Source organism: Cornus florida, unplaced genomic scaffold, assembly GCF_030987335.1.
Source record: "Cornus florida cultivar Cherokee Brave unplaced genomic scaffold, ASM3098733v1 CherokeeBrave_3.0.0_Hap2_Chr09, whole genome shotgun sequence".
NCBI lineage: Eukaryota > Viridiplantae > Streptophyta > Magnoliopsida > Cornales > Cornaceae > Cornus > Cornus florida.
The window spans coordinates 93,085,887-93,112,295 of NW_026775579.1; the positions used below are offsets into that span (position 1 = coordinate 93,085,887).

The 26,409-nt window shown below is 34.8% G+C and overlaps 3 protein-coding genes, 1 long non-coding RNA gene and 1 other non-coding gene across 8 annotated transcripts in view; 2 read left to right on the forward strand and 3 right to left on the reverse strand.

The window, feature by feature from the left end:
• LOC132275255 (protein ATAF2-like) overlaps positions 1–2,661 on the forward strand; it is a 3,078-nt gene extending 417 nt beyond the window's left edge. Inside the window, exons 2-4 of the mRNA XM_059776712.1 lie at positions 281–599; positions 703–1,028; positions 1,757–2,661. Coding sequence (XP_059632695.1) covers positions 383–599; positions 703–1,028; positions 1,757–2,470 — 1,257 coding nt within the window. The 5' untranslated portion in view covers positions 281–382 and the 3' untranslated portion in view covers positions 2,471–2,661. The remainder of the gene's footprint in view (positions 1–280; positions 600–702; positions 1,029–1,756) is intronic.
• Positions 2,662–4,011: 1,350 nt separating this feature from the next.
• LOC132275256 (probable serine/threonine-protein phosphatase 2A regulatory subunit B'' subunit TON2) lies at positions 4,012–14,580 on the reverse strand. Its single transcript, XM_059776713.1, has 12 exons — positions 14,231–14,580; positions 13,338–13,429; positions 12,938–13,000; positions 12,541–12,639; positions 11,330–11,488; positions 10,099–10,170; positions 9,804–9,936; positions 9,107–9,171; positions 7,840–7,915; positions 6,781–6,882; positions 4,955–5,147; positions 4,012–4,503 (listed from the first exon to the last, which is right to left on the reverse strand). Exons 1-12 carry the CDS (start codon positions 14,370–14,372, stop codon positions 4,266–4,268), a joined length of 1,434 nt encoding a protein of 477 aa, XP_059632696.1. The 5' UTR covers positions 14,373–14,580; the 3' UTR covers positions 4,012–4,265.
• Positions 4,657–4,774, reverse strand: LOC132275815 (small nucleolar RNA snoR104). Its single transcript, XR_009470761.1, has one exon. It is a non-coding gene; the product is annotated as a small nucleolar RNA snoR104 (small nucleolar RNA).
• A 6,732-nt stretch (positions 14,581–21,312) lies between the features above and the next one.
• On the reverse strand, positions 21,313–22,499 carry LOC132275258 (uncharacterized). Of its 2 annotated transcripts, XR_009470591.1 has the most exons (3): positions 22,295–22,499; positions 22,126–22,183; positions 21,313–21,754 (listed from the first exon to the last, which is right to left on the reverse strand). It is a non-coding gene; the product is annotated as an uncharacterized LOC132275258 (long non-coding RNA). The 2 variants fall into 2 exon arrangements; XR_009470590.1 differs by having other exon boundaries at positions 21,313–22,183.
• A 229-nt stretch (positions 22,500–22,728) lies between these two features.
• On the forward strand, positions 22,729–26,203 carry LOC132275259 (probable serine/threonine-protein kinase PBL3). Of its 3 annotated transcripts, none has more exons than XM_059776716.1 (8): positions 22,729–23,096; positions 23,445–23,640; positions 23,742–23,974; positions 24,373–24,499; positions 24,570–24,641; positions 24,736–24,876; positions 25,014–25,141; positions 25,676–26,203. In XM_059776716.1, exons 2-8 carry the CDS (start codon positions 23,490–23,492, stop codon positions 25,922–25,924), a joined length of 1,101 nt encoding a protein of 366 aa, XP_059632699.1. In that variant the 5' UTR covers positions 22,729–23,096; positions 23,445–23,489; the 3' UTR covers positions 25,925–26,203. The 3 variants fall into 3 exon arrangements, with proteins under 3 accessions (XP_059632699.1, XP_059632697.1, XP_059632698.1); XM_059776714.1 differs by having other exon boundaries at positions 22,735–23,096; positions 24,736–24,919; positions 25,009–25,141; XM_059776715.1 differs by lacking the exon at positions 22,729–23,096 and adding an exon at positions 23,110–23,275 and having other exon boundaries at positions 24,736–24,919; positions 25,009–25,141.
• The last annotated feature ends 206 nt before the right edge of the window (positions 26,204–26,409 follow it).

Consider the following 26,409-nt stretch of genomic DNA (forward strand, 5'->3'; position numbering starts at 1 on the left):
CATTAAGGCTTTGTTGATAATTAAGCTCCACATTAGGTATATATGCCCAGCCCACCCTCCTCTTTTGGTTTGCAAACTTTGAGCTATGCTACCTTTAGCTTTCTTACTATAATTGGGAATGGAAAATTAAAGATTACACAAAATATTAGTATTAATATACAACAATGAAATTTTTAATTCAGTGAGAATTACTTTTTTATTTTCTCTTTATCATATTAATTGAAGTTTACTTATTGTGATTTATATATTCATTAGTTGTTCTGTTTCGGTGTGAGTGCAGTTCCAAGAATGGGTTTTGTGTAGAATCCGGGATGGGAGCAAAAGAATAAACAATAAATTATCTGAAGGCACTGAGAATTTGCAGCTGCAAATTACTGATCCCATGAGTATTAATCGCTTCAATCAAACAGAACAATGCCTTAGTACTTGTGGTTACTTTGGAAACACTCAAGTACTAGCAGTTGGATATAGGTTTGAACCAACAGATGAAGAACTCATTTCTGGCTACTTGAAGAGGAAGCTTAATGGTGAACAAGAACTGCCATCCAATGCAGTCATTGATATGGACATCTACGCATGTGAACCATGGTTTCTTTCATGTACGTAATTAATTATATCATGATCTATATATATTTCTTTAAATTCAATTATTGATTAAATAATCTCTTATATGTATATATGTCTATAATTATTGTCTAGCAGATGATATTCATGGGTCCATGGGCAATATGGATAATGAAGAGCATGAGCATCAGCGTGATAGGTATTACTTTGTGAATCGACAGAAGAAATGTGCAGCTACTGACGGAGGGAAGAGGCCGGAAAGAGGTGTTAAAGGGAAGTTTGATGTTGGAGGATATTGGAAGGCCAGCACTGGTGACAAATGCATTCGAAAGACCCAACATCTGAATGTCATTGGCTACATCAAAACCTTGACATTTTATAAGTACAAGAACAAGAACAAGAATCGGAAGGAATGCACCAAAACTGATTGGATTATGCATGAATATTGTCTTTCAAGAGAAACGGTACTTACTCTATGTATAAACTCTCAATCAATTAATTTTCGAGCATGTATTCCTTGCTGAGGTTATAGTTAATATCAGTTAACAATGGATGTTTTCAATAATTACATCATGATATTGCAATTGGAAAATTTAAGCTAGACATGAAAATAGCTAGCTAGCTAGTTGCACAGTACTCTTGGTGTAGTCAATTGTCCCTTGGTGTAGTCAATAGTCCCTTGTTACTTTATGATGTGCTCTGGAGAGATCAGCCACGGAAATTCTCAGGCTTATTCTTCCTAATTTTCACTACTAAGTTTGTGATTTTTTATTTTTTTTTTTTAATTTATCCTTGCTGATGAGCTTCACAAATTAAGACAGATCGACATGAAAATAAGTAAACCAACCTGATGTATGTATATGTAAATTCTATATGCAATTGTTAATGACTGATTTTTTTTTCCCTAAAATGAAAGATGTTTTCAATTAATTCATGTGAGCATTGTATAGTAAAATGTCAAGCTATAAAAAATTGAGTCTTTGCGTATATATATAAGCCATAAGTTATAAATCTGTGTTTGCCATGTATGCATGGTATTGATGAATGGCGTGTTTTAGTTGTATCAGTTCTTCTTTTGCTTAGTGCATGCTTGCTTATTATTCTATTTAATTTATTGTTACTGTAATCATCTCACCCTTTGAAATTTACTTGTATACATATTTGATAATTGTTCTGTTTGGGTGTGATGCAGTTCCAAAAATGGGTCCTTTGCCGAATAAGGGATAATAGCAAGAAAAGCAAGGAAGAAGGAAAACATAAGAATGAAGGCACTCAAGATGTTCCGAAAAATTCCACCATTACTTGTGTAGAAGGGAAATCGGATATGGAATTGGAAATTTCAGAGCAGGAGGACCATTTTGAAAATATGTCCCACCAAGAGCTGCAAGAAAAATCAGACATGGGAGATGTACTACAAGAGCTGAAATATTCCACTAGTGAAGAAGGAAAATTTGACATGGAATTGGGAACTTCAGATGCGAAGACTGCAGAGTATTTATCTTGGTTGGACCTGATATCCTTTGATGATTATGAAGAGCATTTTTCAGATATGTCCTACCAAGAGCTGCAAGAAAAATCAGACATGGGTGAAGTTCTACAAGACCTGAAATCCACTTGTGAAGAACAAGAAAAATTGGACATGGAATTGGGAACTTCAGATGCGAAGACTGAAGAATATTTATCTTGGATGGACCTGAAATCTGTATGTGATCATGTAGAGCAAGGGGAGCATTTTTCATATATGTCCTTTCAAGATATGCAAGAAAAATCAGACATGGGAGAAGTACTGCAGGAGCTGAAATCCACTTGTGATGAAGAAGAAAAATCTGACAACTATAAAGATTTATCTTGGATGGACCTGATGAATTTGAGTGATGATGAAATCCCATTTGTGTGTTTTGATTAAACTGTAAATGAGGGAGTCCTTGATCTCCATTCGCATGTGTATGACCTTGGCTGAGAAACATCTGACATGATGAGATTGTATTCAATTTTGTTGATATATAAATTGTATACTTTTTGGAGAAAGCAGATTATTGTATTCAATTTTGTTGATATATAAATTGTATACTTTTTGGAGAAAGCATATTATTGAAACCAAAGGAGCAACTAGTCCCATTGATTTGATCCATGATAGTAGAAACTCTTTTAGGAAAGGAAAATGGTTGTTTGCAAGTATTGTGAAGCAGAATCTTGGCAACCCATTTTTGTAGTGCTTTGAAAAGCATAGAAAAAATAGAAAATTGGGCTTCAAATAATAAGAGAAATATTCTAACACACTTGAAGGTAATGGTTTTTTAAAATGCACATAATCTCACTTTAATCGGTTGGGTTTTTTTTTTTTTTTTTCCCTTCCATATGAATAAATTGATCTCGTTTATCAAACTAATAAATAAAACAATACTCGAGTGCCAAAATAATTTGGTAATATATTCATTAAAAGGTGCTCAGTATGCTAATTTTGTTCTTGTTAGCAATTTTGTGATGATTTGAGGAGATGGGTATGTAAAAGTCGTTAATCAACTGTTGGTTATGTCTGGGTCAATATGCTTTGTTATATATATATTTTTTGGATTGATTGTTTTTTTTACTGCATCTTATGCTTCATAAACTGTTTCCATTTCAGGTTGTGAATAAGGGAGTTGGCTTTTCAAATTTGAGACTTTTGTTTAAAAATTGTGCAAATGGGGAGATGTTTGTAGCATTGGAGGACCGGAATGGTTGAATGATTGGTGTTTGGGCAAATGGGATTCTTGCTATGTATTAGGTTTTTGGGACATGGGTGAATGATGTTGATATATTGTATTATTGCTATATGCCTACCATGAATGTATTTTAAACTTTATTCTCAATCACTTATTTTTCTACCATGATCTGCTTGAACTTACTTTATTAGTCTGTTAAACAATTTATGGGATATTCACAGATGTGGTGGTTGTGGAATTGCTGTATAAAAAATACTTTTTAACTATTTTATGTTCCAAACAGTCCAAAGAAAACACTCCATCTATGGGCAAAATAATTGTTTGAGAGATGTTGAAATGAGCATATGAAAATGGGATCTCTTCTATCAAACAAATGGAAAAGGTTTGAGTTCACTTCCAAGCTTTGCTTGATGCAACACAGCCAAACAATGGGTTGGTTTGACACTCAAAAAGAATAAATTGAGGTGTTTCACGTAGCACATGTATGCGTCCATGACAATAAAATGAAGTACTAACAGGACTTTTGGCGCGTCCATGACAATAAGGTGAAGTACTAAAAGAGTTCTGCATTTAGAGATGAGGATGAAAAGAATTTCAGTGGTACCATGAGGTGCAATCCTCATGGTTTGTGGTGTAGTACGACAGGATGTGTCACTCAAAACTATTAGCTTGTGGTGGTAACATCTAAAACCACTCTGTACAGGTCCATTAACATGGACACGAAGAAATCTCACAGCAGCTGTTTAGGGAATTGGAACGAAATTCTATATTGAAGTACAACAGAATTACATTAACAATCTTCCAGCAAGGCTATCAATATCATTCTTTTACACGTAAAAATAACACACAATAAAAATACACCATCGAAGTGTGCTCCCTTTCAATAAAAATACAAGTTAGTAGTACAGTACAGATACAAGTTTCGAACTCCAGTTTTTGTGTTAGTAGTACAGATACAGTTCCTATATATCTACTCCATGCATGCATGCACATCTTTCATTCTTCTTCTGGCTCTTCCTCTTCTTGGAGAAGATTTTCTCTATTGTCATGGGCCCAGAAACCACGCACATCCATAAGCATGCTCGCAACGGTCCCACCCTGTTTGCAAGATAGCAGATCAGCCAGTGTGATCCTTAGAGGGTCAGCTGGCTTCACCATATCCCAAATTTCATCCCTTACATCCTCAATACATAGTTCATAATTCCCTCCCTCTATCCACTTCTGGTGTACATCTCTGTTTTATATCCACGGGGAAGAAAATTTCATATGAGAAATATTTGTTAAGGTGAAAACTGATGAGAAATGGTAGAGAGATTGATTTCTAAAACTTTTCAATTAGTGTAGAAGTTTTCAACAAGGTTCCTAAACCCAAACTCAGTAGTTGGGTTCATGTATCTTGTAATTTGAGACTCGCAGAACATGCTCTAGAACCACAAGCAGGAAATTACAGAGTTTTTATGTAGGAAGATTGTATCAGTTAACATCTCAGCTTTCGGATGCTACCCTTCTTTTCTTCCATATTATTTTTTTCCTCCGCTTGGTTGCTTAAAAGATGGGAAAAGAGAATTCCAAAATTCTAAAACTTGTCTTGCAACCAGACAAAGAAGCATGTAGAATGTTTGGTAATAGGAAAAAAGAAGTTATAACGGAAAATTTAAGTTGAATGCTAAACACAGACTGCTCACCTGAAAAGAGTGTGAATATCAGCTGTTGTGAGGTATCCCCTTCCATGAAGATCGAGACACCGAAACAAATATGTTAACCCCTCTGGAGTGTCTTTGTTTTCTAAGGCCAGAACAAAGTCAAGAAAACTTTCAAAATCCATCTCTCTAGCATTACCTCCTCCACTTTTGCCACGGCGGACATGCTCATCAAAAGCTATTCATAGCCAAAAATAGAGCTAGGAGTGAGAGCAACAAAAGATAATCTAGAAAAAATACAACAGGTAATGAAGTTTCCAAGTTAAAGCATAGCTGGTGAGAATTACTGAGAGGACTTTTAGAGTTTCTGACATACAACAGAAATAAAATTCTGTTTGGTCTAGCCTTAAGACTGAACATTGCAAAAAAGAAAAGAAAAAGAGAGAAAAAATAAATAAACAAAGGAGGAAGAAGATGATAAGATTCATAACAAGTGTATAATATCTTTCTATGTAGAAACATGGCAAAATATTGAAACCCAAAAATGACCAGACATTAATCAGAAAACGTAATACAGATATATAAGGATATTGGGAACATCAATATATAAATATTGAAAAAAATTTAAAAAGCATAGCTGGTGAGAATTTCTTTTTTCCTACCCCCCTCTCCAAGGAATTGTGAATCGATACTAAGACCTGATGCTTCATGAGGCACCAGAGATGGGACAGAAATAAAATTCTGTTTGGTTTGTAACGATGAGAAGGGATATATATAAATATATATATATTAAGTGATCAGATTGGGTAATTCCAGCCTTAAGACTATGAATATTGCAAAATATTTAAATAAACTTGAAAGAAAATACTGATCGGCCATTAGCACAGTTGGTATAGCCTCTCCACCCTCAAGGGGGAGGTGAGAGATTTGAGCCCCAGTGGGTGTGAATGTGAGTATTTACCTAACCAAAAGAAAAAATGTATAAACATGGCTAACAATTGAAACCCAACATGACCAGGAATTAATCAGAAAATGTAGTACAGATCTATCTATAAATTGGAAAGAAGAACACATAGATACACCAACCAGAGGAATATTACTTACGGAGCAAAATGAATAATTCGAGGGCATCAAACAAAATTCATTTGGCTACTTCAACAATTTATACTATTTACAACATAAATATGCTTTGCAAGAGTAATCTATTTCTCACAAATCTTTTAACATGTAGAAATACTGTTTTATGGAATAATAAAACCTTGGACTGACAAATGTGCACATTTGAGACTCAGGGCAACCACCGTTAAGAGAGTCAATATCACCCAGCAGTACGAATTACCAGGAACATCACTTGGACCTGCTAATGGACAATCCAAATCTAAATAGCCAAGGTTTGGAACAAGACTTTAATATGATATTGGATTGCAATCTAAATCCTGCTAATGGACAAAATAATGACTAAGAGTGATCTGATATGATAACAATCCTTTTCAATTCAAAATTTGTGCAAGAGGCCTACAAAAAAATTTAAGAACAAATTTTCTTTTGATTAAAGAATGCAAAGAAAAACACCTGTGCTTTGTCCTAAACAGAAGTTATTCTTCTACCAGATAATCTATTTCTACCAAAAAAAGATGAAGTACAGAAGCTAAGTTTTGACGACCTCCCTTAGTAGTGAAAGAAAAGAGGATTTTAGCAAGCAAAACATTTCTTAGGAGAAGCCACAAAGAGAGAGAGAGAGAGATGGATTGCCAACAGTAAACAAAAATAAGTAAGGGGTCAAAGACTATTCTCAAGCGACTAAATAAACACACGAGACAGATTCTAATGATTTTCAAGAAATTTCATAGAAAAGTACTGTCAGTTTCTACCCCTCTCAATGAAAATATCTGTCAGAGTCCCATCTGCATATTCTCGTAGTTCCTGCTTACTCAACGTCCCATTCATATCTTTATCAAGGGCAAGAAACATATCTGCAGAATGAATATGAGCACCATAAGTTACAAAAGTCATGCTAATAGCAGCTAGAAAATTTTCCAAACAATTAGAACTTCTACTCTGAGCTTACAGAGTAAGTTAAATCCATTACAAATAATAAAGCTTTATGTACATAGCAAGAATTGGCTTAAATAAGAACAGCTGATATGATCTACATAAGAAGCAAATTGGCAAAACTGCCGTGAAACAGAATCATTAACCAGTTTCACAACCTATGGGGTTGGGGTACATGAAAAGAGGGGGTGCTGTGTCCCTCTCTGAGTCTTTAGAAAGCAGACTCTTTAGTATGGCATGCATAAAATAACACATGCTTAAGCAATACAATAATTGAGAGCATGCTGTGCCTAATCTTTCAAGAAGTCGTCCTCCGTTAAAGACCTTGATATCCTAGCTTGGGGTGCAAAATATTCTGATATTAAGGTCCAATTATTTTTATGTAAGGATCCTAATAAAGATTAGACTATTTAAGAATGACAAAATTTTAAATGTACAATAAATTGGTAATCGCTCAGACGTTAACTCCAAATGAATTTCAGAAATGGAGAACCTTATAGTTCAAATAGCTTCATCTGCAGAATCCTAAAATGAATGGCAAATATGAAATAACCAGTCATTCTAATTCATGTATTTTAATAGCCTTTCTTTAGGGGCCATTTTTAACATGAAATGGAATCAGTTTCATTTTCAAATCTATTTTTGCCTTGCCATTCAACTTACCTCAAATGCACGAGCAACTTCATATGATGCAAACTGCTGACAATAAAATTCTTTATTTTGGGGTTTAATGAAAGTTTCAGTTCCACTAGCCAATTATGTAGCACATACTCATAACAGACAGATTAATACCAATTCCAAGAATAGCAGGAAAACAAGAAAAAAAAAATAACAATAGCTCAACATGTATCAAAACTGAAGAAGTTCAAACTACCCACCACATATGCGTTGTGCAGATGTCAACGAAAACCAGTTTTCCGCTTGTTCTGTATCAGTGACTTCTTCCTCACTTTCCTAATTTAAATAAAAAAGGTAAGAAGCAAAAGTTAGCTCCTAACTGAATTGTATGTAGGAAAATTCATTTCAATTATTCACATTTATTACAAAAAGTTGAGTATAAACAAACTCATACATATTGAGCTCCTGTTCTATCAATCCCATTTCGAGGCCAAAATGTTGTGTTCATTTATAACAGTATAAGGTTTTCATTCATTTACTGAAATTCATTCAAAATACAAAAAAGTTAGTCTCCCGTTTTTGTACAGTGTGAAAGAAGCAAACCCACAATAGCGCTACTATCTTTCATAGTCAACAGTCTTGCTGGTATATTGCCACGTCCATAAGCAAATCTAACTCCATAATCTCTAGATTCTCTACAAATATTAATTCCGAAAAAAATATACATATTGTGAGATGCATGTGCTTGTTCTCATGATGGAGAAGACGGTGGAAACTTTATCTGTCAAATCTTTTAAGAAAAAATTAACTGTAAAATTTAAAAAATAAAAATATAAAACCATCATCATGAAGGAAGCATACAACACAGGATCTTACTGAATAAAGTTTTAAGTAGACAAGATGGACTCAAACAGCCTTTTTAGGTATTAATTGCAAAACAATGAAGCCCGACCTTGCAGCAAGGTAACAACTTCAACCAACAGAGCCCTATGCTCCTTATGGTTGCCAAAAAAAACAAAAGTAAATCAGCAGTAAAATAACACACTATTTTTAACAAGGATTTTACACTATTACTAATAAAACTAATCTTAACAAGGATTCTCCTCTTTTTCATTAATAAAACTAATTTCACAAAAGAAACCAAATGGCAAGGCCAACTCAGCAACCAACAGACTGCACATTAAATCCATGACCTTTTCCTAATTGGATTTCCCTTGCAAAATTTTGTACCGTACTTTAGAACAAGCTTTTCTTTACTTACAATTGGCAACACGAAATACATTTTTGAAACTAGTATCAGTAACAGAATGATTTCAAGGTGGGAAATCATTTATGAAAACATCAACCATGAAAAGACCATTGCCATTCAGTTAACATAATCCCATAAAACCAGGGAGAACACTTAAAAGCGTTACAGAAATATACTTTCTGAGGAAGACAGACTGCAAAAGCCAAAAAAACATATGCGATATCTTCTTCTTGTTGAGGATATTTTGACAGTTGAGAAAATTCTCATCTACATATTACCTGGTGCAGTTCCATTAGCTCCTGGAGACAATTACTGAGCAGCACCTTCTTTATGCATGCCTTTCCTGAAAGAAAATGAAAATTGTACTTTCATATACCGAACATCCAAAGGTCATATAGGCAAAGAACATTTATAAAAACTGAAAATCCCTACGAGGGCCATGGTTTGAAGTCTTGTGATGCTATGAGAACTAGACTGAGTTGTTTCAGTTTCACTGGGCTGCAAGGCTTTTTTTATGAGATAGAAAAAAATTAGCAGGATGACGTCATCTCAACCTGATCACAGGAAGCCTCATAGCTTCACCTGAGATGATAACATCTCAAGGTGTCTTGCGATAACACATCACTTCTGAAGCATCCAAAATCTATGAAAATCATATAGAAGTTCAGAAACTTCACGTTTCGTACACAGATATTTTTTACCACTACCAACATCTGCAGAAGCTCATCCGTTAAGCCCTTAGGTTCCACTTTTGCAACTAAGAAAGGGATTTAGAGGTGTATTTATCTTAAGCAATTGGAGCTCATAGTCTGTGTCAGATGTGCAGTGGAACACAACAGAGAAACATATTGTAAACGTGGAAAACAACATAATGCTAGTATTACATGAAAAAACCAACATTTGAGTATACAACTAATTAAAAAATGACTAATGGAAATCAACTCAGGTACAAATGAAACTTGGGCCATGGCAAACCTCGTCTATGAGGGTCGCAAAAGAAGAAAAATTTGTGTGCAGCAATGCGGCAGTACATTTGAACAAAAGCCGCAGGCATGTCACGGAGTTGTGCCAAATTAGGAATAAGACCTCGTATATAGGCCTCCATTTCCTGCAAAAAAAAAAAGAATACAATCAAATCTTTTACATACAAAACTGCACAAGATAGGTTGCCATGCAACAAGTAGATATTCTACATTGTGGTTATATTGAGGAAAGAATAACTACTGTATGGTATTGTATGATCTAGTTTGGTTAGGGCAAAGAACCATACATGAGGTTGAAGGAAACCATCAGAATCCTCATCAAGCTCACTCATATCAATTCTGGCCTGAGTAAGTGAAACCTGGACAACAACAAAATAAATATTATGTGACACTAAGCAGAAAGAGAGAGAGATAGACAAGAAAAAACCAATACAAGTCTGAGTTTCCATTTAAATATCCAAGCCCAGAACTTGGTATGATGCATTAATTCTCAGGACCGTGATAGCCCAATCAGGGTGGTCCAACTGCACTGACCAAATCATCGATGCGTAGCGCTACTTTACTTACTGCTATGGTATGTATTTTTGGTAGTTTTATCCATTATACTTTGTCAAAGAAATCCAATGTTTTTCAGTTGAGCTTCCCTTTCAATAAACTCGATCAATTTATATAACAAACTTGGCATCAGAGCCAAAATACACCCTTAGGAATCAATCAAACAGAAGGAATTCATTGACAGCTGTTAATGTCGCTGTGTTATATACACTAATTCAACAGCAAAAATTAGCAGATTATAATACCACTATCTTGTAGTCCCATGGCTACCCTTTAAATTGGAGACAGTAGCAGTTGCTTGCAACTACAGGTCATTCATGAGATCTCTTCTGTTTGTGTTCTTATGGAAACTCTGTCAAGGTTGCTAAGAATCTTCATCTATTGTTTCTCTTACATTTACTATAATTGCAAGCGACACAACTATTTCATCTACATTATCTCAGATTTCATTGCTTTTAACATATTTGTATATTTTTCATAGCCCGGAATCCTCGTGATAATCAACTTGACCATGAAGACTTGCATCAATCCCATCTAAACTTGCACTTCTAGTATATGCCTTCTTAACATAGCTCAAAACCATATAGAGGAATACTTGTGACAACCATACAGTAAACTGCAACTACTACTACTACTACTACTATTTGATGTTTGGTAAAAACAAGCAACTTGATTTTATGTGCCTTTATTACATTGCTCTAACCAAATAGAGAAACAATAACACCAAGTCAAAAGGTAACTTGATATAGAGACTTCAACGTCCACAACAAGCAACAAAATTAGTTCCGCCAAAAGAATTAAGGATTGTCTACAGTGGGACTAAGCAAACAGCACAGATGCAAATGCAAACAAAAAGACAAAGCACAAAGTAATATACAAACTTTTAACTATTAGAAAATATAAATAAAAAAAAACCTTTTAAAAGAAAAAAAGCTCTGTTAAGGATCGAAGAGCAAGACCTACCGTACGCATCACATAAAGGTAAAACGGCAGTATGGCAATTCTTCCTGATTCATCTTTTTCGAACTTCATAAAATTTGAAGGACTGAAAAACCGTCGACATTTAGGGCCTATTTGCTCTGTGCAAACGGAGGCAATGTGGCAAAAGTCTTCATAATTCATCTAGAAAGAGGACATAAAAAACATGTTTTAGCATCGCCATAAATAAAACTGCACCAAACCCAAGAGAAGTTATAAAACTGTAAACATGGAACCGATAAAATCAGAGAAATTAAGAACAAAAGAAGAAAAATATACCATAGGCTAATTTTCTTTAGGAATCAGATCAGAAGTGCCAATTTATTAACTTTAACAATAAATCTGAAACAAGCAATTGGCAAGAAATCCAATATTACTGACTAGCTAATCTATTATCATCAGTTGAGGTAATAGTAGTCTAATTCACACTTCTGCCGTGCATCAATAAACTTCCACAAAGTTTAAAAGGTAATTTTGTCTTTTTACTTATTAAGTCTTGTAAGGAAAAAAGAAAAAATGTAACAAATATATAAAATTGCCAATATTGACATATAAATAACACTGAAAAAAATGTACGCGGTATTTTCTCTACCTAATGGAAAAGAAAATTCTAATATTCCTTGCAACCATGGTCATTATGGAAGGTGAGATGAAACGGTATGAGACACCAAGGAGTAAAGTGCAACTACAACTTCAATATGTAGATAAAAGTAGGTTAGATAATTATTAAAGCCATAGAAAGAGTAGTCTCTGAATTGATATTACATATTAAATAAATAACAACAATATATAAAAAGAACCATTAAAAAAAATCGTGACCTTCAACAACATATAGAATAATCCAAGTAATGAGCTGTAATTACCAGAACTAATCAGAAATCTGGAAGAATCTCAAAAGAAAAGAGATCAACTTTAACCCCAAGGGGTTGGCTCAAGTGGGTAAGAACCTGGTGCCTCAGGAAGCATCAGGTCTAAGGTTCGAATCCTCTTGGGTGCAAACAATTCCTTGAGAAGGAGAGGAAGAGGGGGGGGAGGGGGGGGGGGGGGGGGGGCCGGGGAGGATTTGGGTTTGGCAGTGAGTATCATCTAGGGAAAAAAAGAGAAAAGAAATCAACTTATTAACTGCCAATGTCATACATTTGAAGAAAATATGGGTTCCTTTTAGATTTCTTGACAGAGTATAGTAGTGTACTAACCTTTTCAGCACCAGTTGCATCGTCAATCACACAATTTTCTCTTAAGCAAACCCACATAGCATCGAGATCATCAGCATTTAGCAAAAGATCAGATTGCTTCTGCACAATTGAAGACATATTGTCAATGAATCAAACCACATCAACACAATAAACCAGACAATCATACATATTACGGCTTCATAACCTTATTGATGTCTTATATGGGCTAATAAGTTTATTAATAATTTATCTAGTACAGAAACAAAATTTGAAGTTTCAATGTAACAACACAAGACAAGGAGACCTTTTTCACTCAAATATATATTTTTTTAAATACTAGATTTAAAGCCCCCAATAAATGAAATGCTAAAGCAATAATAACCAACAAACCATCAAACCAGCAGAGAGCAAGTGATACCCTTAGAAAACGATATTTTGCCAGCCTCTGGACTCTGTGACTGATAGATCCTTCTTCGGGCTTCTGAAAAAAACGAAAATGAAAAAAAAAAATATATATATATATATATATATATATATATATGAGTACGTAATTTTAAAATGATATAAAAAAAAAAAATAGAAACTACTCGAATTTTATGTGAATAATGAAAATTCTGTCTTTAGGTTTTGTATGGAAATCATAATCCAAGTCAACAGCAGAAAATCATATAGTAATGGAATATGCTCTCGATCAATGGAAACAAGCAACAAGAAAGAAGATGGAAAAATCACAAGAAGTGACTCCTTATTTAGCTGCCTAGCTTTTCATAACAAAGAGTTTCTGAGCCAAATACTAAACAAACAAATATATTTCATACCTTCTTATAGAAGCTTGGAATTGTGCCAGTTTCAGCATTCTTTTGTTGCTTCTCTTTAAAAATATCAAGCAAGATTCTCTTTGTTTCAAGCTCTACAAACAAGAATCAGAATGCATACGGTTAAATCATTAAATTTATTTCGAGGTACTTCAATCTCTTCACAAACGTGGTGTTCCACACAAAGGGGGATGCGTATCTTGGAAGTTTTTTTTAGAAAGACCTATGATGATAGGAATTAGTCCAACAGTGTGTGAAATTCTTATTTTACCTATATATTATAGCAATTGATATCCATGTTCACTCATAATTTTTCCCAATATTTAAACTGAATTTTCCAATAAAGTCATTTACAACCAAAACCCCACACACTGATCCTTTTCCAAAGGTCACTCAAAGGACATAAATTCTATCAGAAGTTCAAAACCCCATCATAAGATAGTGAAATTGCTCCCCCAAACTGAACTGTCTAGAAACACACCAATGAAACCCACATTACAAATTACCATCAAAGCAAACCAAATTTAATAAAAATGTATAATGTCAATCCAACAACTTTCCTACACAATACTTTTTTTTGGATAAGTCCACACGCAAATTACCCACTGTCACACATGACTCGTAAGCTTCCAAAAACAGCATCGAGTTTAGTCCCCCTCAAATCATTAGTGAGCATGTGTTCGTGTACAGAGAATTAAATTAAACATGATGTTTAAACTGTTAATTTGCCAAATTTGTGAAATCCCTTCAACCATTTACTCATGTTATTCCAATAATTTTTTGAAATATTCATATCAGTCAAATTATTCTAGATGTACATATAAGGAAACAATGCAAATATACATATATACATGCGTGTGTAAAGAAATGGAGGAATAGTTGAAGAAAACACAGACCCATCAAGGCTTCGGATCCGAGACCGGCACCGGATCCGATGAATCTACGAAGGTTTCGGACCCACAACATGGAAGACGCCGGCGGGATCTTCCTGGGCGCCGATGTTTCGTGGCCTTCGCCATCACTTGAGCCACTGTACATTGCCTGAGTTTCTCAATCTAAATGTGTATTTAAAGCCTTTCAAACCTCACCCTTCAGATGCAGCTCGATTTCCACAGAGTTTGAACCTCCACAAACCCTAGAACCAGAGACATGTCTCACTGGTTCAACACCCTAATTCTCTCTCCAGCCTCGACTCTCGATCTACTATTCGTCTTTGAAGCTGGATGGTGCTTAAACGCGAGAGAGAGATTTTATTTGCGTTAATTGCATATTAGCCATTTAAACTATAAAATATTTGCATATAATTTTTTTCCCAATATTTGCATATAACTTAATAACTATTTTTTCTTTTTATTTTTTTTACAGGAAAAATTAGGGAAGAGACGATGGAACACGGGCACATCCACTGCAGGAACTATTATTTTTTTAATCTCTCTATTCCAAAATAAATATTTCTTTTAGTATTAACTTTTATTATATTAATAGTGTATTAACTATTATTATATTAATAGTGTATAAAGATTTTTAGTATTATAGTAATCCTAGAAGGCTTAACTCAAAAGTGAGTTTTCAAAACCCTCCATTAATAGTTTTTAATTGGTTATTTATACAATAAATAAGAAAATAAGATCCACCATTTACTCATACTTAGCATAAATAACCAATCAAAAATTATTTGGTCAGACAACTCATTGTAAGTGTTCGTCGTAAGTAGCACTACTCAAAACTAATAATTGAACAGTATCTGATGTAAATTTATGACAATAAATAATTTTTAAAATAAATATGATAATAAGCACACTTACTTATAATATATAAATATAAATTTATAACAATAATTTATTTTTATCCTCTCAAATCAAAATAAAAAAATGAAAAAAAAATTCTAAATTTAAGTTCATAAACTTGTTTATTTTATTATTATATTATTTTTGAACTCATGTGCGAGCATGACTCCGTTAAGCCCAGTCTAAACAACCAAAATGTTAAGCTCGATCTAAACTAGGGATGGCAACGGGGGCGGGTTTGGGTGGGTGTACCCTTCCCCGCCCCCACAACTGTTTATAAACCATGCCCCAGTCACTGTCCAAAACCGCAAAAACGGGGGGACTTTTCACTCCATCCCCGCAACCGTTTTACATTTTTACCCCTGCGGGTACCCGCCCCGCTCCGTTTAAGACCATAATTTATTTATTGTTGAAATAGATTTGCTCTTTTTTTTCCCCTCATTTTTAGTTCTTCACCATTGCAACTTTCCTTCTAATCAAATTCATTTGTTACTTTAATATTGTTATATAGGTTACTTAATATATATACTAGAAAATATATATACTAATGAAATAAGAATACCAAGTAATTTGCCTATCTAAATGAAGCGGGGCGGGACAACCTCCCCACCCTCACACCAAATTTGCGCCGGTTTTTATTACATCAAACCATTACTGCCAAAATAAGCTAAACGGTCCTCCAAAACGGCCAAAAAACGGGGCGGGGCTGGTTCCCTAGTCTACACAAGCAAAATTTTAACTCATGGGTATAATCAACTGTCACATTCCTCCAAAATAACCTTAAAGATTTTCTAAAAGGTGACATGGTTTCTAATATTGATAGGACATATTTATTTTCAAAGTTGCAAGTCTTAAGAGAAACTTTACCACAAATAACAAAAAAGGCAATTGAGGTATTGGATGTTATAAAAAGGCTAGGTTATTGTTTTCAAATACTTCAATTGCATATAGAGTATTATTGACTATCCCAGTTGCATTTGTTGAGAGAGACTTTTCAAAGTTAAAGTTGATCAAATCTTATTTACTGTTGACGATGTTGGAGAAAACTTACTTTATAACAATTTTGCAGCTTAAAATGAAAGACGATCACATTTATTTGATATGAAGTTGAATTCTGATTTTTGTGACTAAATTGTGTTGAATATATATTTTTAATTTTTTTATGTAAACTGGATCATGCTTTTTATAAAGCACCAAGATCGGGTTTTGTTTTGTGTGTTTTCAACAATTAATATATTTTGTGTTTAACGTCTCATTTTAATAGCGCGAAACCTTATCGATAACAGGCCTTATATTTGAAAGTTCGCCTACGACCTCTCAAAATTTTGAGTGTCAGGGCTTGCCCTAAAGTAAAGCAAAGGAGGCAACCTCATTCCCGTTATATAGAAGGAAATTCTGGAGATCGTATTCATCCCCCAAAGATAAAATTTTGCGAGGCATTAAGATTATGAACTTGAATAAAAAGTGATGTTACATAAAACTTTATATGTCTAAACAACTAAAAAATATATTTTTGAAAAAAATTAGAACAAGTTTTATTCCTTACAATTATTGCAATATTGCATGGTCTTGATAAAAAGCACAAAATGAAGAAGTTCAAGAAATGGTATGACCAGGGATGACAAGAGTTGTGAGGCAAGCAATGAGCTACACTAGAAGAGTGTTTGCTCAATGGAATGTCCAATAAGCTGATACCTGAGTCAATAACCCTTTAAGAATGGGAAGGTTAAGATTAGTACAATAAAAATTTCCTCTCCCTGTAGAGGTCCTCTGGCTTTCAGAGTTAGGTTCTTATAACCATCTTCTTGTTCTCTGTTTATCAGAGCTTTAGTCTAAATATTTGAATCATAGTTTAGTTCACTGTTCTATGCTTTATTGATTGCTATGGGGATCAAAGGAAAAGTGGTATGTGAGTGTATGTGAGATTTACCCTCTCTTCACGTGTCATTACTCACATCATCCAAGTCTACTTACAAGTTTTGTTGGGCCTTTCCTTTACTCCTTCTTGCTTTATATGCAAAAAGGTTCTGGTTCTTTGTTTTCCTTTCACTTTCTTCCTTTTGCCTCGCATCCATTATTTTTTGTGTTTATTGTGGTTGGGTCAAACAACATCAGTTGCTTTATTTCCTAAAAGGTATTTCTCTCATCGTCGAGGATCGTGAAGCTGTGGGTATTACGGACGCCGTTCCCTGCTACTCCCTGTTTGGCAAGATTTGGCACGCAAAATGTTTCCCTCTTACTGAGAGTGAAGTTTATGTTTGGGCATATATGGAGTGCAGGTGCCTATTTGGCTGTCTCTCAAGTGTGGGTAATCATATCGTTCAAATCCTCAACTGGCGTTCTGTTTTGCTTGCGTTTGGTTTTGCTTGCGGCATCCTTGGCCACTATTCACGCTCATGCCAAGCTCCGATTTCTCCATATCCACTGATGTTGAAAGAGATTGGGACTTGGATTGATTCTCCAAATTCGCTAGGTCAGGACATTAGCCATTCCTTTGGGAATCCGTCAGGACATTTTCAATCACGGCAGTGGATATTTGTTAACAAAGGAAAATCCGATCGTAGGAGTTCATCGAAAAATTCGCTATTTTCATCGTCAAAATCGCCGGGTATGCTTACCCGTGCCCGTCGAAGCCTCGGGATGCTGAACTGTCCAGCAGCAGTCACATCAGCTGCCTTAATGATTATCTTGCCTGTTTGGCATACTGAGGAAGCTATGCTGTTCTATCTGACTCTGGGAGAAGTTTCTAGTGTCGGGTTTGCTGGCCCCTTGCAATTGGGTCTCATAGGTCAAGACATAAGCCCAATTTTGCTTTCTATTCCCAATCACATGGTGGGCTCGGCCCAGGTTGGAAATCTTACACCACCGCCTGTTTTGGTTGAAATTCCTAAGCCCAATCATCTGGTGGTTCTTCAGCCTTTGTATTTGAAATTATCTTATGGGCTCCTCTTATGGTGGATTGGGTTGCATGTACACGATATTGGGGATTCCTTTACCTCGGACTCATCCCAATCTTTCGCAACGACATTTGCAATGTTGGTTGGTGCTAAACAGGGGCGTAGCCAGGATTTGAAAGTGGAGGGGGCTAAAGAAAAAATTCAAGCAGAGGATTTACTGGAAAATAAAAAATAAAAAAAATAAAAAATTCAAGCAGAAAAGATGATTTACTGGGAAAAAAATTTTATTAGTTCTTTTGAGAAATCCAAATATGAAGAAACCTAGATCCAACAACATGATTCAATACAAAACAATCAAAATTTAACCTAAAATAAAGAAACCAATATCAAAAAATTTCAGACAATAATCCAAAAAAAAAAAAAAAAAACCTCAATTACCAAATATCATTATAAACAGAATGTTGAAGTTATTTATTTTAAATTTCCACTAAGATTAAAAAAGTGAAAAAAAAAAAACATTGTTGAAGAAAATAGAAAAGTATTTAAAAACTGAAAAGGGATTTTTTTTTTTTTTTTTGGTAAATAAAAACTTAAAAAGGTTTTTTTTTGGGTTGAAATTAAGCTGAATGGTGGTCTTCTTCATGAATCAGCTTCGGTTTGCTAGGCTAGTGGGCTGGGCCAATTATCATGGATTGGGAACTTGGGCTGGACTATAGTTGATTTTACATAGTAGTAGTAATTTTTTTTTTGGACCTGGGCTACAGCCTCGGTTAGCCCACGAAAGGCTCCGCCCCCTGGTGCTAAACGCTCTCCTGTTACCGAAACTGTTTAAACTTTGGTTCTCATGACAATAGTCATGTCTTAGCTTAACGTTAGATTTCTTTGAAGTAGTCTAGTTTATATTTGCTGTGGTTCTTTTATGTTCATGTTGTGTGCTTGTTTTAGTTGTTTGTTCTTGTAATGCATTGTTGGCTTCTTGTTTGCTGGGACCAAAAAAAAAAAAAATGACCGAACCGACCCGTCCCTTAAGACCATTCAATGAAGACTGGGTCATTCTTGGATTGTTTATATTGCTTCATGCCTTTATATGATCCCCATTTCTGTTCTTTAGATTAATCATGTTTTGGATTTTCCTCCACTTTTCAGACAATTTTAAGTCAATTTCTTAGTGGTTTTGCTTTTTTAGCTTCAGACTTCATTCTGGATGGAGAATCAATCTAAACTATCCCTATTTTCTGAGAAACAACATAATCACGACTTGCTCTGTATTTTTTCTCCTTTTTTCAAAAAAGAAAAAGAAAAAGAATGTTTTTATTTATTCTAATGGAGCAAATCATAATCTTTGGGGGATGAGCATGATTTCCAAAATCACTTTCAGACGTTTGTTGCTTAGTTTGGTCCATCAAAAGATGGTAAGTTTATTTTCCAAGTAGGTCAATTTACAAGTAAAGAGGCATTAAGATCAATTTATTCACCAACACATGTGGCTTGCAGGTGATGATCAAGTGTCATTGTTAATTTTACCAAATGTCACAAAAAATGAACAAAATGTACATGACTGTCAATAGAAAAATTCAAAAGAGGTTTTGGTATAATTTATTTATTTTTTATTGTACAATGCCAGTTGCCACAGTAATATTAACTTTTTACTCAAATTGAAAAACATCCATGACATAGGCAATATTAAATTTTGTTATTGTAGGTATGAAATGGAGTTTTTAAAGTTTTCAACTCTTTCTTTCATTAGGGACCCAATAAAAACTGTGATTTGCCCGCAATTGATGGTCCCTTTACAAACGTACTGTTAAATTAAAAACGAACTAAAAACATATTCAATCCTAGCATAAATTGTCAACTTCAATAGCAATATTACTACACATATACTTCCAAAAAATCATGAGGTCATTCTTTCTTTCTTTTTGTTTGTTTTTCTTTTTTTTGACACAAGGTCTGATGTCAAAGAATGGATTTTCTAAATATAAAGCAACAATTTGGTGAGCCTGAGGCTGACCATACATGATGCAAAAAATAAGATGGGTGCTATTCACTAGAGCCCACAAACTTAGTATATTCACACATATGACATTAAATATAAATGTATGTATATTTGGTCCAAGGTAAAATCTAATAATAATAAAAAAAAAAAAAAAATCATGGTCTTCTTGATTTGACGCCCATAGATTAATTTTTATTTACTTGTATTCTCAAGATTAATACACCCTCTAACTTAGCATAATTGTACCATATTTTATAATGGTACCATAAATACCACCACTAATGTTCCATCAATCTTGTGAGGGATAATGAAAAGGCCACTAATGTTCTATCAAACATACAAAAGCTGGTGAGACTTTATCTAGAATTCAAAGGACCCTTTGTTACACAAGCGTGTGTTTGACTCCTCTTTGATTTAAATTTTGTCATTTCAGTGGATTATATCCACTTAAGATCAAAGTGACTTTATTTTTTTTATTTAATATTTGAATTAAATTTTTTTTTTTTCTCTCTAATATGACAAATTAGATACACCTAAAATTCGGCACAAAAAAAGAACATCCTCGAACCTCGATTATACTCATGTTATTAGATCAACAATCCATTATTAATTAATTAATTTATTATTATTCTTTTGGCAGTATTAAGCATTGGCTCATTGATAATATGACAAAATAAATAAATAAAAATGATAAAATTGAGGATTAGTATTGGATAACAACTAATGTGGTAATCAGTAATTGCTGAACTCTATCTACGTGAAAAAAACGGCTGGGGCATCGGATCATCAATGAATAAAACAATAAAATGAATCAAATTTGAAAGATATATGGTACCTATCAAGCCTAGTTGTAATGAAAGCTATGTGTTATAAAGACTAATAACAGCATTTTGGAATTTATAGAGGGTAAGCAAAGTTAGGAATATAATGCTAAAAAAGGCCAATGACAACTCCTAGATATCATTTCAGTTCAATGAGGTGGGATTGTTGAGCAGTGTGAATCATAAAGGGCTAATGGAACATCCTTTTCATTTGCATAAAAAATCACACAAAGAATCAAAGTTTTTAAAGCTTTTAAGGTCTTGAAACCAGTACTTTGACATGGAAACAATCACAAAGCTGTTGTTGATTATGAAAATGAATGTTGCATGGGTTGGCAGAGGAAACACTTTTAGCTTATCAAGAACACAGAACACCCTCTGCAACTCTGTTGGTCCATTTCTATCAACTTCCTCTGTTTGGAACTTAAAAAAATGGCACCTAATGGTCCATATTCTGATTAACCTCACAATCAAATCTTAGAAGGAAAAAATTTGAAATCAGAATATATATTTTTGAGAAAATGGATGCATCATTTACTCAGCATAGCATATGGAAGCCAACCCCACAAAAATGGGGTGGTCCCACATGCAAGACGTGGTGTGGGACTACATCGTCGGTCAATTACAACCAAACACACAAGCAGAAATATTGAATAAAACTAACACGCAAATCATTGGCCGATAGGATATAATCCCGGACCCCATAAAATTGTCCACATAGCAAGTGTATTGAATCAGGTGGTTGATATCCACTCGACTGGTCTGATCATTGACCCTATGAGGATGTCTTTAGATGACCCAATGACCAAACAAGTAGTAGCAACATTGAAGTCCAAGAATTGTGTTGGTTGTGAGGTCTTAAATGAGAGATTAGCTGGTATTGGGACCACTGAATTGCTCTGTCCAGTACACAGTTCTACTGTTTCACAATATTTGCACAGTTTAGCTCATGAAACAAAGAAAACAATCTTTGTAACAAGAAGACCATGCACAGACATCCCCACTTGCTGCCAAGGATTCAGACAACAGATCCAAACAACATCCTGCTTGAGATATCCACATTTCCCAACAAAACCTCTCTCTCTCTCTCTCTCTCACACACACACACACACACACACAACACACACACACACACTCATATCCATCCTTCACCCCTGCACAACATGACAACTTCCTTTCCAGTTTCCACCAATCCCGTTCTACTTTCCAGGGCAACCCAAAATACAACAATTGAGGGAAACTTGCAAAAATAAATAAATGAGAGAGAGAGAGAGAGAGAGAGAGACTTACAGCTCAAGAATTTCCTCCTACTCATATCAGAGCTTGACCAATTTCATAACATAAACATCTACAAAAGCAAGTAAAGAATTGGGGTAAATTAAAAACACCCAATTTTACTAACAACAAAAACAAAAAAAAAATTCTTCTGTGTGATGCAAGAAAAACAAGAACATCCAACCATAGAATGTGAACAGCTGCATGACTTGGTGTGGTAATGTCTTATTTGGCTCAACTTCATGATCCCCTTAAGAGGAGTCGTCCCATCTTATCTCTTTATTCATAATAGGAGTCTCATTCTCATCATCCTTTCCAGGTCAGATAGATATAAAAGAGGCAAAAAGGCAGAAAGAGTGAATTGAGAGAAGAGACTTGAAACTGATAGACTGATAACTACCTTTTCTTTTGATCCCCTTCAATAATGATGTCTTCCAGTGCCTGTACAATTAAAGTCACTTTCATCACTGTCCACGTCCACACAGTAAAAATCACCAATTTCTTTTTTACAGCTCATCTAATACATCAGCAATGATTCTTTTTGGTAGAAAGGTTCCACAGTTTTCATACTAAGATTGATGAATTAACTGTATGTATTTACATGGAAGTATGTATATATTATATATATATATTACCTGATAAAAGTTCTTTCTGCTCAACAAATTCCCATCCAAGTTTACACTGCATCACTGTTTTTTCAACCTGAACCACTAAAATTTAGTATACACTGTTTCTAAGGTTTGTTTAGAATCTATGCTGAGACATAGATAGGCCAAAATGGTCTCTGCCAGCGAAAAGATGCGATAATCACTTCAGCTTTGAGAATCAAAGCCCTGTCCTCTCGCCCCGATAAATGAAAATAAATTGAACAACGGTCTATCTTGCAAGGAAACAGGATGTTCTTCGGTAATGTGGATTCTTCCCTGCTGTCGTCTTCATTGATATGATGAACACATGACAGCAAAGTGGGGTACTATGAAAAGCAAGTGAGTTGTCTGATCTCTTTAAGATAAATTGGCAACATATATTGATCCTTTTCTGCTTCCCAACTGGATATATGGAATCATCCAGCTCACATTTCTGATTAATTGTGCACATGATAAGCAACGGTATACAAGACGAAATCCAATAAAGAGGAACACTTGATCTGGGGCTGCCAGTATTGGTATTAAGATTTTGAGTTTCTAATCCTAAAATTTGTCCCTTAACCGTGTAATTTTATTCATTGTTTTGAGTATTTTTGCTACAGATATATATATATATATATATATATATATATATTTCCGGGTCTCTGAATGATTTTTTGATAACTCTCTGATTCTTTTATACTCCAGACTCAATGTGCAGGATTGTTGAGGGAGACGTGGAGGCTTTACTGGATGTCAACCTCATTCGCAGCTATAGCCGGAGGTGCTGGAGGGGTGTTAGCAGTATTGGCAGTAGTCATTGGCTTTGTGTGGTTTTGCATGATGCAGCGGAAAAACTTAAACAAGAATTCAGATACAGGTTCTTCAGATCCATCCACAGTAGGTAAGTTTTCGACCGAAATAGCCATGGAGATTCCCCAAAGTACCAAATCATGTACTCCAAGTATTAATAACATTTTCTAATTTCCTGCTCCATCATTGCAGTGGAGTTGAAAAGAGGAGGAGCTAGTTCATCTGCAGCACCACCTCTATCTGGGCCACACGGCGCAAGGCAGTTCACAATGGAAGAATTGGAGCAAGCTACCAAGCATTTTGATGAAAGCACACTAATTGGATATGGAAGTTTCGGTCTGGTTTATACAGGATTCCTTGGTGATGGGACTGTTGTGGCCATCAAACGGCGTACTGGTGTCCCTCGACAAGAACTAATTGAAGAGGTATAACAAAATTGCAACATGATATTTATATTAGAACCACGGGCACTGTAGTTTAAAAGTTCACTCTGTTCTTCTTTCCTTGGTTGATCCTCTAAGAAGGTATGTCAAATCAACAATAACTCTCACTATTTTCTACATTTGAATAACAAAAATGTAAGTCCTTTGTGCATGAACAAACTCAAGAATCTTACCAGTTCATTAAAATGAATCACCCTATAGCCTAGAATCTAAAGGGGGATAAGACTAGTAAGGCCAACTTTAGTATCCTACTACATGAAAAATCTTCGACTTTTTTTTAGTATTTTTTTCCAATACTTTTCAATTTCATCCTAATAAATGTTACACTGTTTTTATAAATTGTTCCTCAGAGCTCTAAACTCTCCAATATTGAATAACAGGTAGCTTACTTGTCAGGAATTCAGCATCGTAACCTGGTTACTCTTCTAGGCTACTGCCAGGAAAGTGGATATCAAATGTTAGTTTTTGAACATGTACCCAATGGCAGCATGTGCAATCATTTATATGGTATGCTCATTCGATAGAAGTTGTTTATATTTGTGTCTCGGATACAATCAAGTAATATATTGTTCTACAGATACCGGAAATGATTTGACAACAAAACTAGAGTTCAGGAAAAGGATCTCCATAGCTCTTGGGGCAGCTAAAGGTATAACAAAACAATCTGATAAAATATTCTGATTTCATAAAAAATTTAAAGGATAAAAGATATGTTTTGAAGAAAGTGTGTCCTACAAATGCAGGGTTATGCCATTTGCATAGCCAAAGATCTCCCATTGTACATGGTAACTTCAAAACAGCAAATGTCCTGGTTGATGGAAGCTTCAATGCTAAAGTTGCAGATGCAGGGGTTTCCAGACTACTCCAAAGAGTAGAAGATGCAGGTCCATCTCGCATGACCAGTGTCAATGTTTTCCAAGATCCAGAGTAAAATAATTCTTTCTGGTTGCATTTCATTTGCTTATGTGAAAATTGGCTTTGACCTATATTTGATTCCTTATGGATGCAATATTTAGGGTAGGCCATACGAGGATATTCTCTGAAATGAGCGACGTGTACAGCTTTGGGGTATTCCTATTGGAACTTCTAACAGGAAGGGAGGCTTTACATATTGACAGCTTTGGATCTAATGAAAGTATACTTCAATGGGTATGTTAAAACTATCGATTGTTATATGTTTTGTAATACTAAATATGTAATCCTTTAAAACTATTATGAAATTTATGTTTAGTCAACAATAACTATAAAATAACGTAAGAATCTTGCCACCCATTTAGATAAAAACAATTATAAATTAGAGTCAGGAAGAAATATGACATGTAGCAGGTTTCTTTTCTCCTCTTTAATTTCTTCCCATTTCATTTTTTCCTAGGAGATGAACATGTTATAAGTCCAAACTATTCAGAAATTATCTGGAAATTAATGAAAATTTGGAAATAATTTCAAAGATGATACCCAGGAAAATTTCCAAATTACTGAATTCTGAACTAAAACATATGATATGCAACCTTTCAAAAAAATGTGCACGGGATTAGGAATTCTTTAAAAGTATGATGATCTTTTAAAGTTCTGGACTTGTTCTGGTTATCCTCCATTTTGAACACTCTTATCAATTTATTTACATCAATGACTTAAGTCAAGGCGTAGTTTCTTAAATTCATTGTTTCTCCCACCTTTATGAAGGTTGAAACGCATTTGGATTCAAATGATTGTGTGGACTGTCGGCTGATTGGGAGCTTCACCAGTGAGGGAATGAAAGATTTTATAAGGCTGACACTTCGATGCATGAGTTTTCCAGGAAAAAGAAGACCAAAGATGGAAATGGTAGTGTCAGAGCTTGACCAGATCCAAGAGAAAGAGATCAATCTCACAGTCATGGGTGAGAGTATCGAAACATTTAAACTTGGAAGCGAGCTATTTACTTCAAAATAAGAAAAAATATAGAGAAGAAGAACTGTCGGTGCTGACGATTTGAGAAAGCTTAAGCAAATCCGTACAAGCAACTAGCAGCTAGCAAACTAGCTTTAGCATATTTTTCTTTCTTTCTTTTTTGTTTTACCCCAGTATTTGTTGAGGAAAAAAAAGAAGCAACTCAAATTATGAAAACAGGTGGGATGTAAGTTATGATCTTGTTTTTCTGTAATGAGATGAACTAACATTCTTATATTCTAGATGGATAGTTCAGTAACAATAATGACTGCCGGTCCTGAATTACATGGTTTTGTCTAATAATGTTCTCTACAGCTAGCAGTCAAATATGTAACAAGGAAACCTCACAAGATTCCTATGGTGAAAAAATTCAAAATGAATAGAGTGAGTAGGACAGGAAATCAGAGAGAAGACAAAACTGACAGAAACGAGCATCATTCAGTGTGATTTTTTTTGCTTTCCTTCTTTTAGATTCCATTTTTGCATCA

Excerpts from the sequence above, each read along its gene's own strand:
- LOC132275256 (XM_059776713.1), bottom strand. The coding sequence starts at position 14,372 with ATGTACAGTGGCTCAAGTGATGGCGAAGGCCACGAAACATCGGCGCCC. Across the intron at positions 9,172-9,803 it reads TTGCGACCCTCATAGACGAG|GAAAGGCATGCATAAAGAAG; the intron begins GTTTGCCATGGC and ends ATTTTCTTTCAG. Across the intron at positions 7,916-9,106 it reads AGCTAATGGAACTGCACCAG|GAAAGTGAGGAAGAAGTCAC; the intron begins GTAATATGTAGA and ends TATTTAAATTAG.
- LOC132275259 (XM_059776714.1), top strand. The coding sequence starts at position 23,490 with ATGTCAACCTCATTCGCAGCTATAGCCGGAGGTGCTGGAGGGGTGTTA. Across the intron at positions 23,975-24,372 it reads GACAAGAACTAATTGAAGAG|GTAGCTTACTTGTCAGGAAT; the intron begins GTATAACAAAAT and ends ATTGAATAACAG. Across the intron at positions 25,142-25,675 it reads ATGAAAGTATACTTCAATGG|GTTGAAACGCATTTGGATTC; the intron begins GTATGTTAAAAC and ends ACCTTTATGAAG.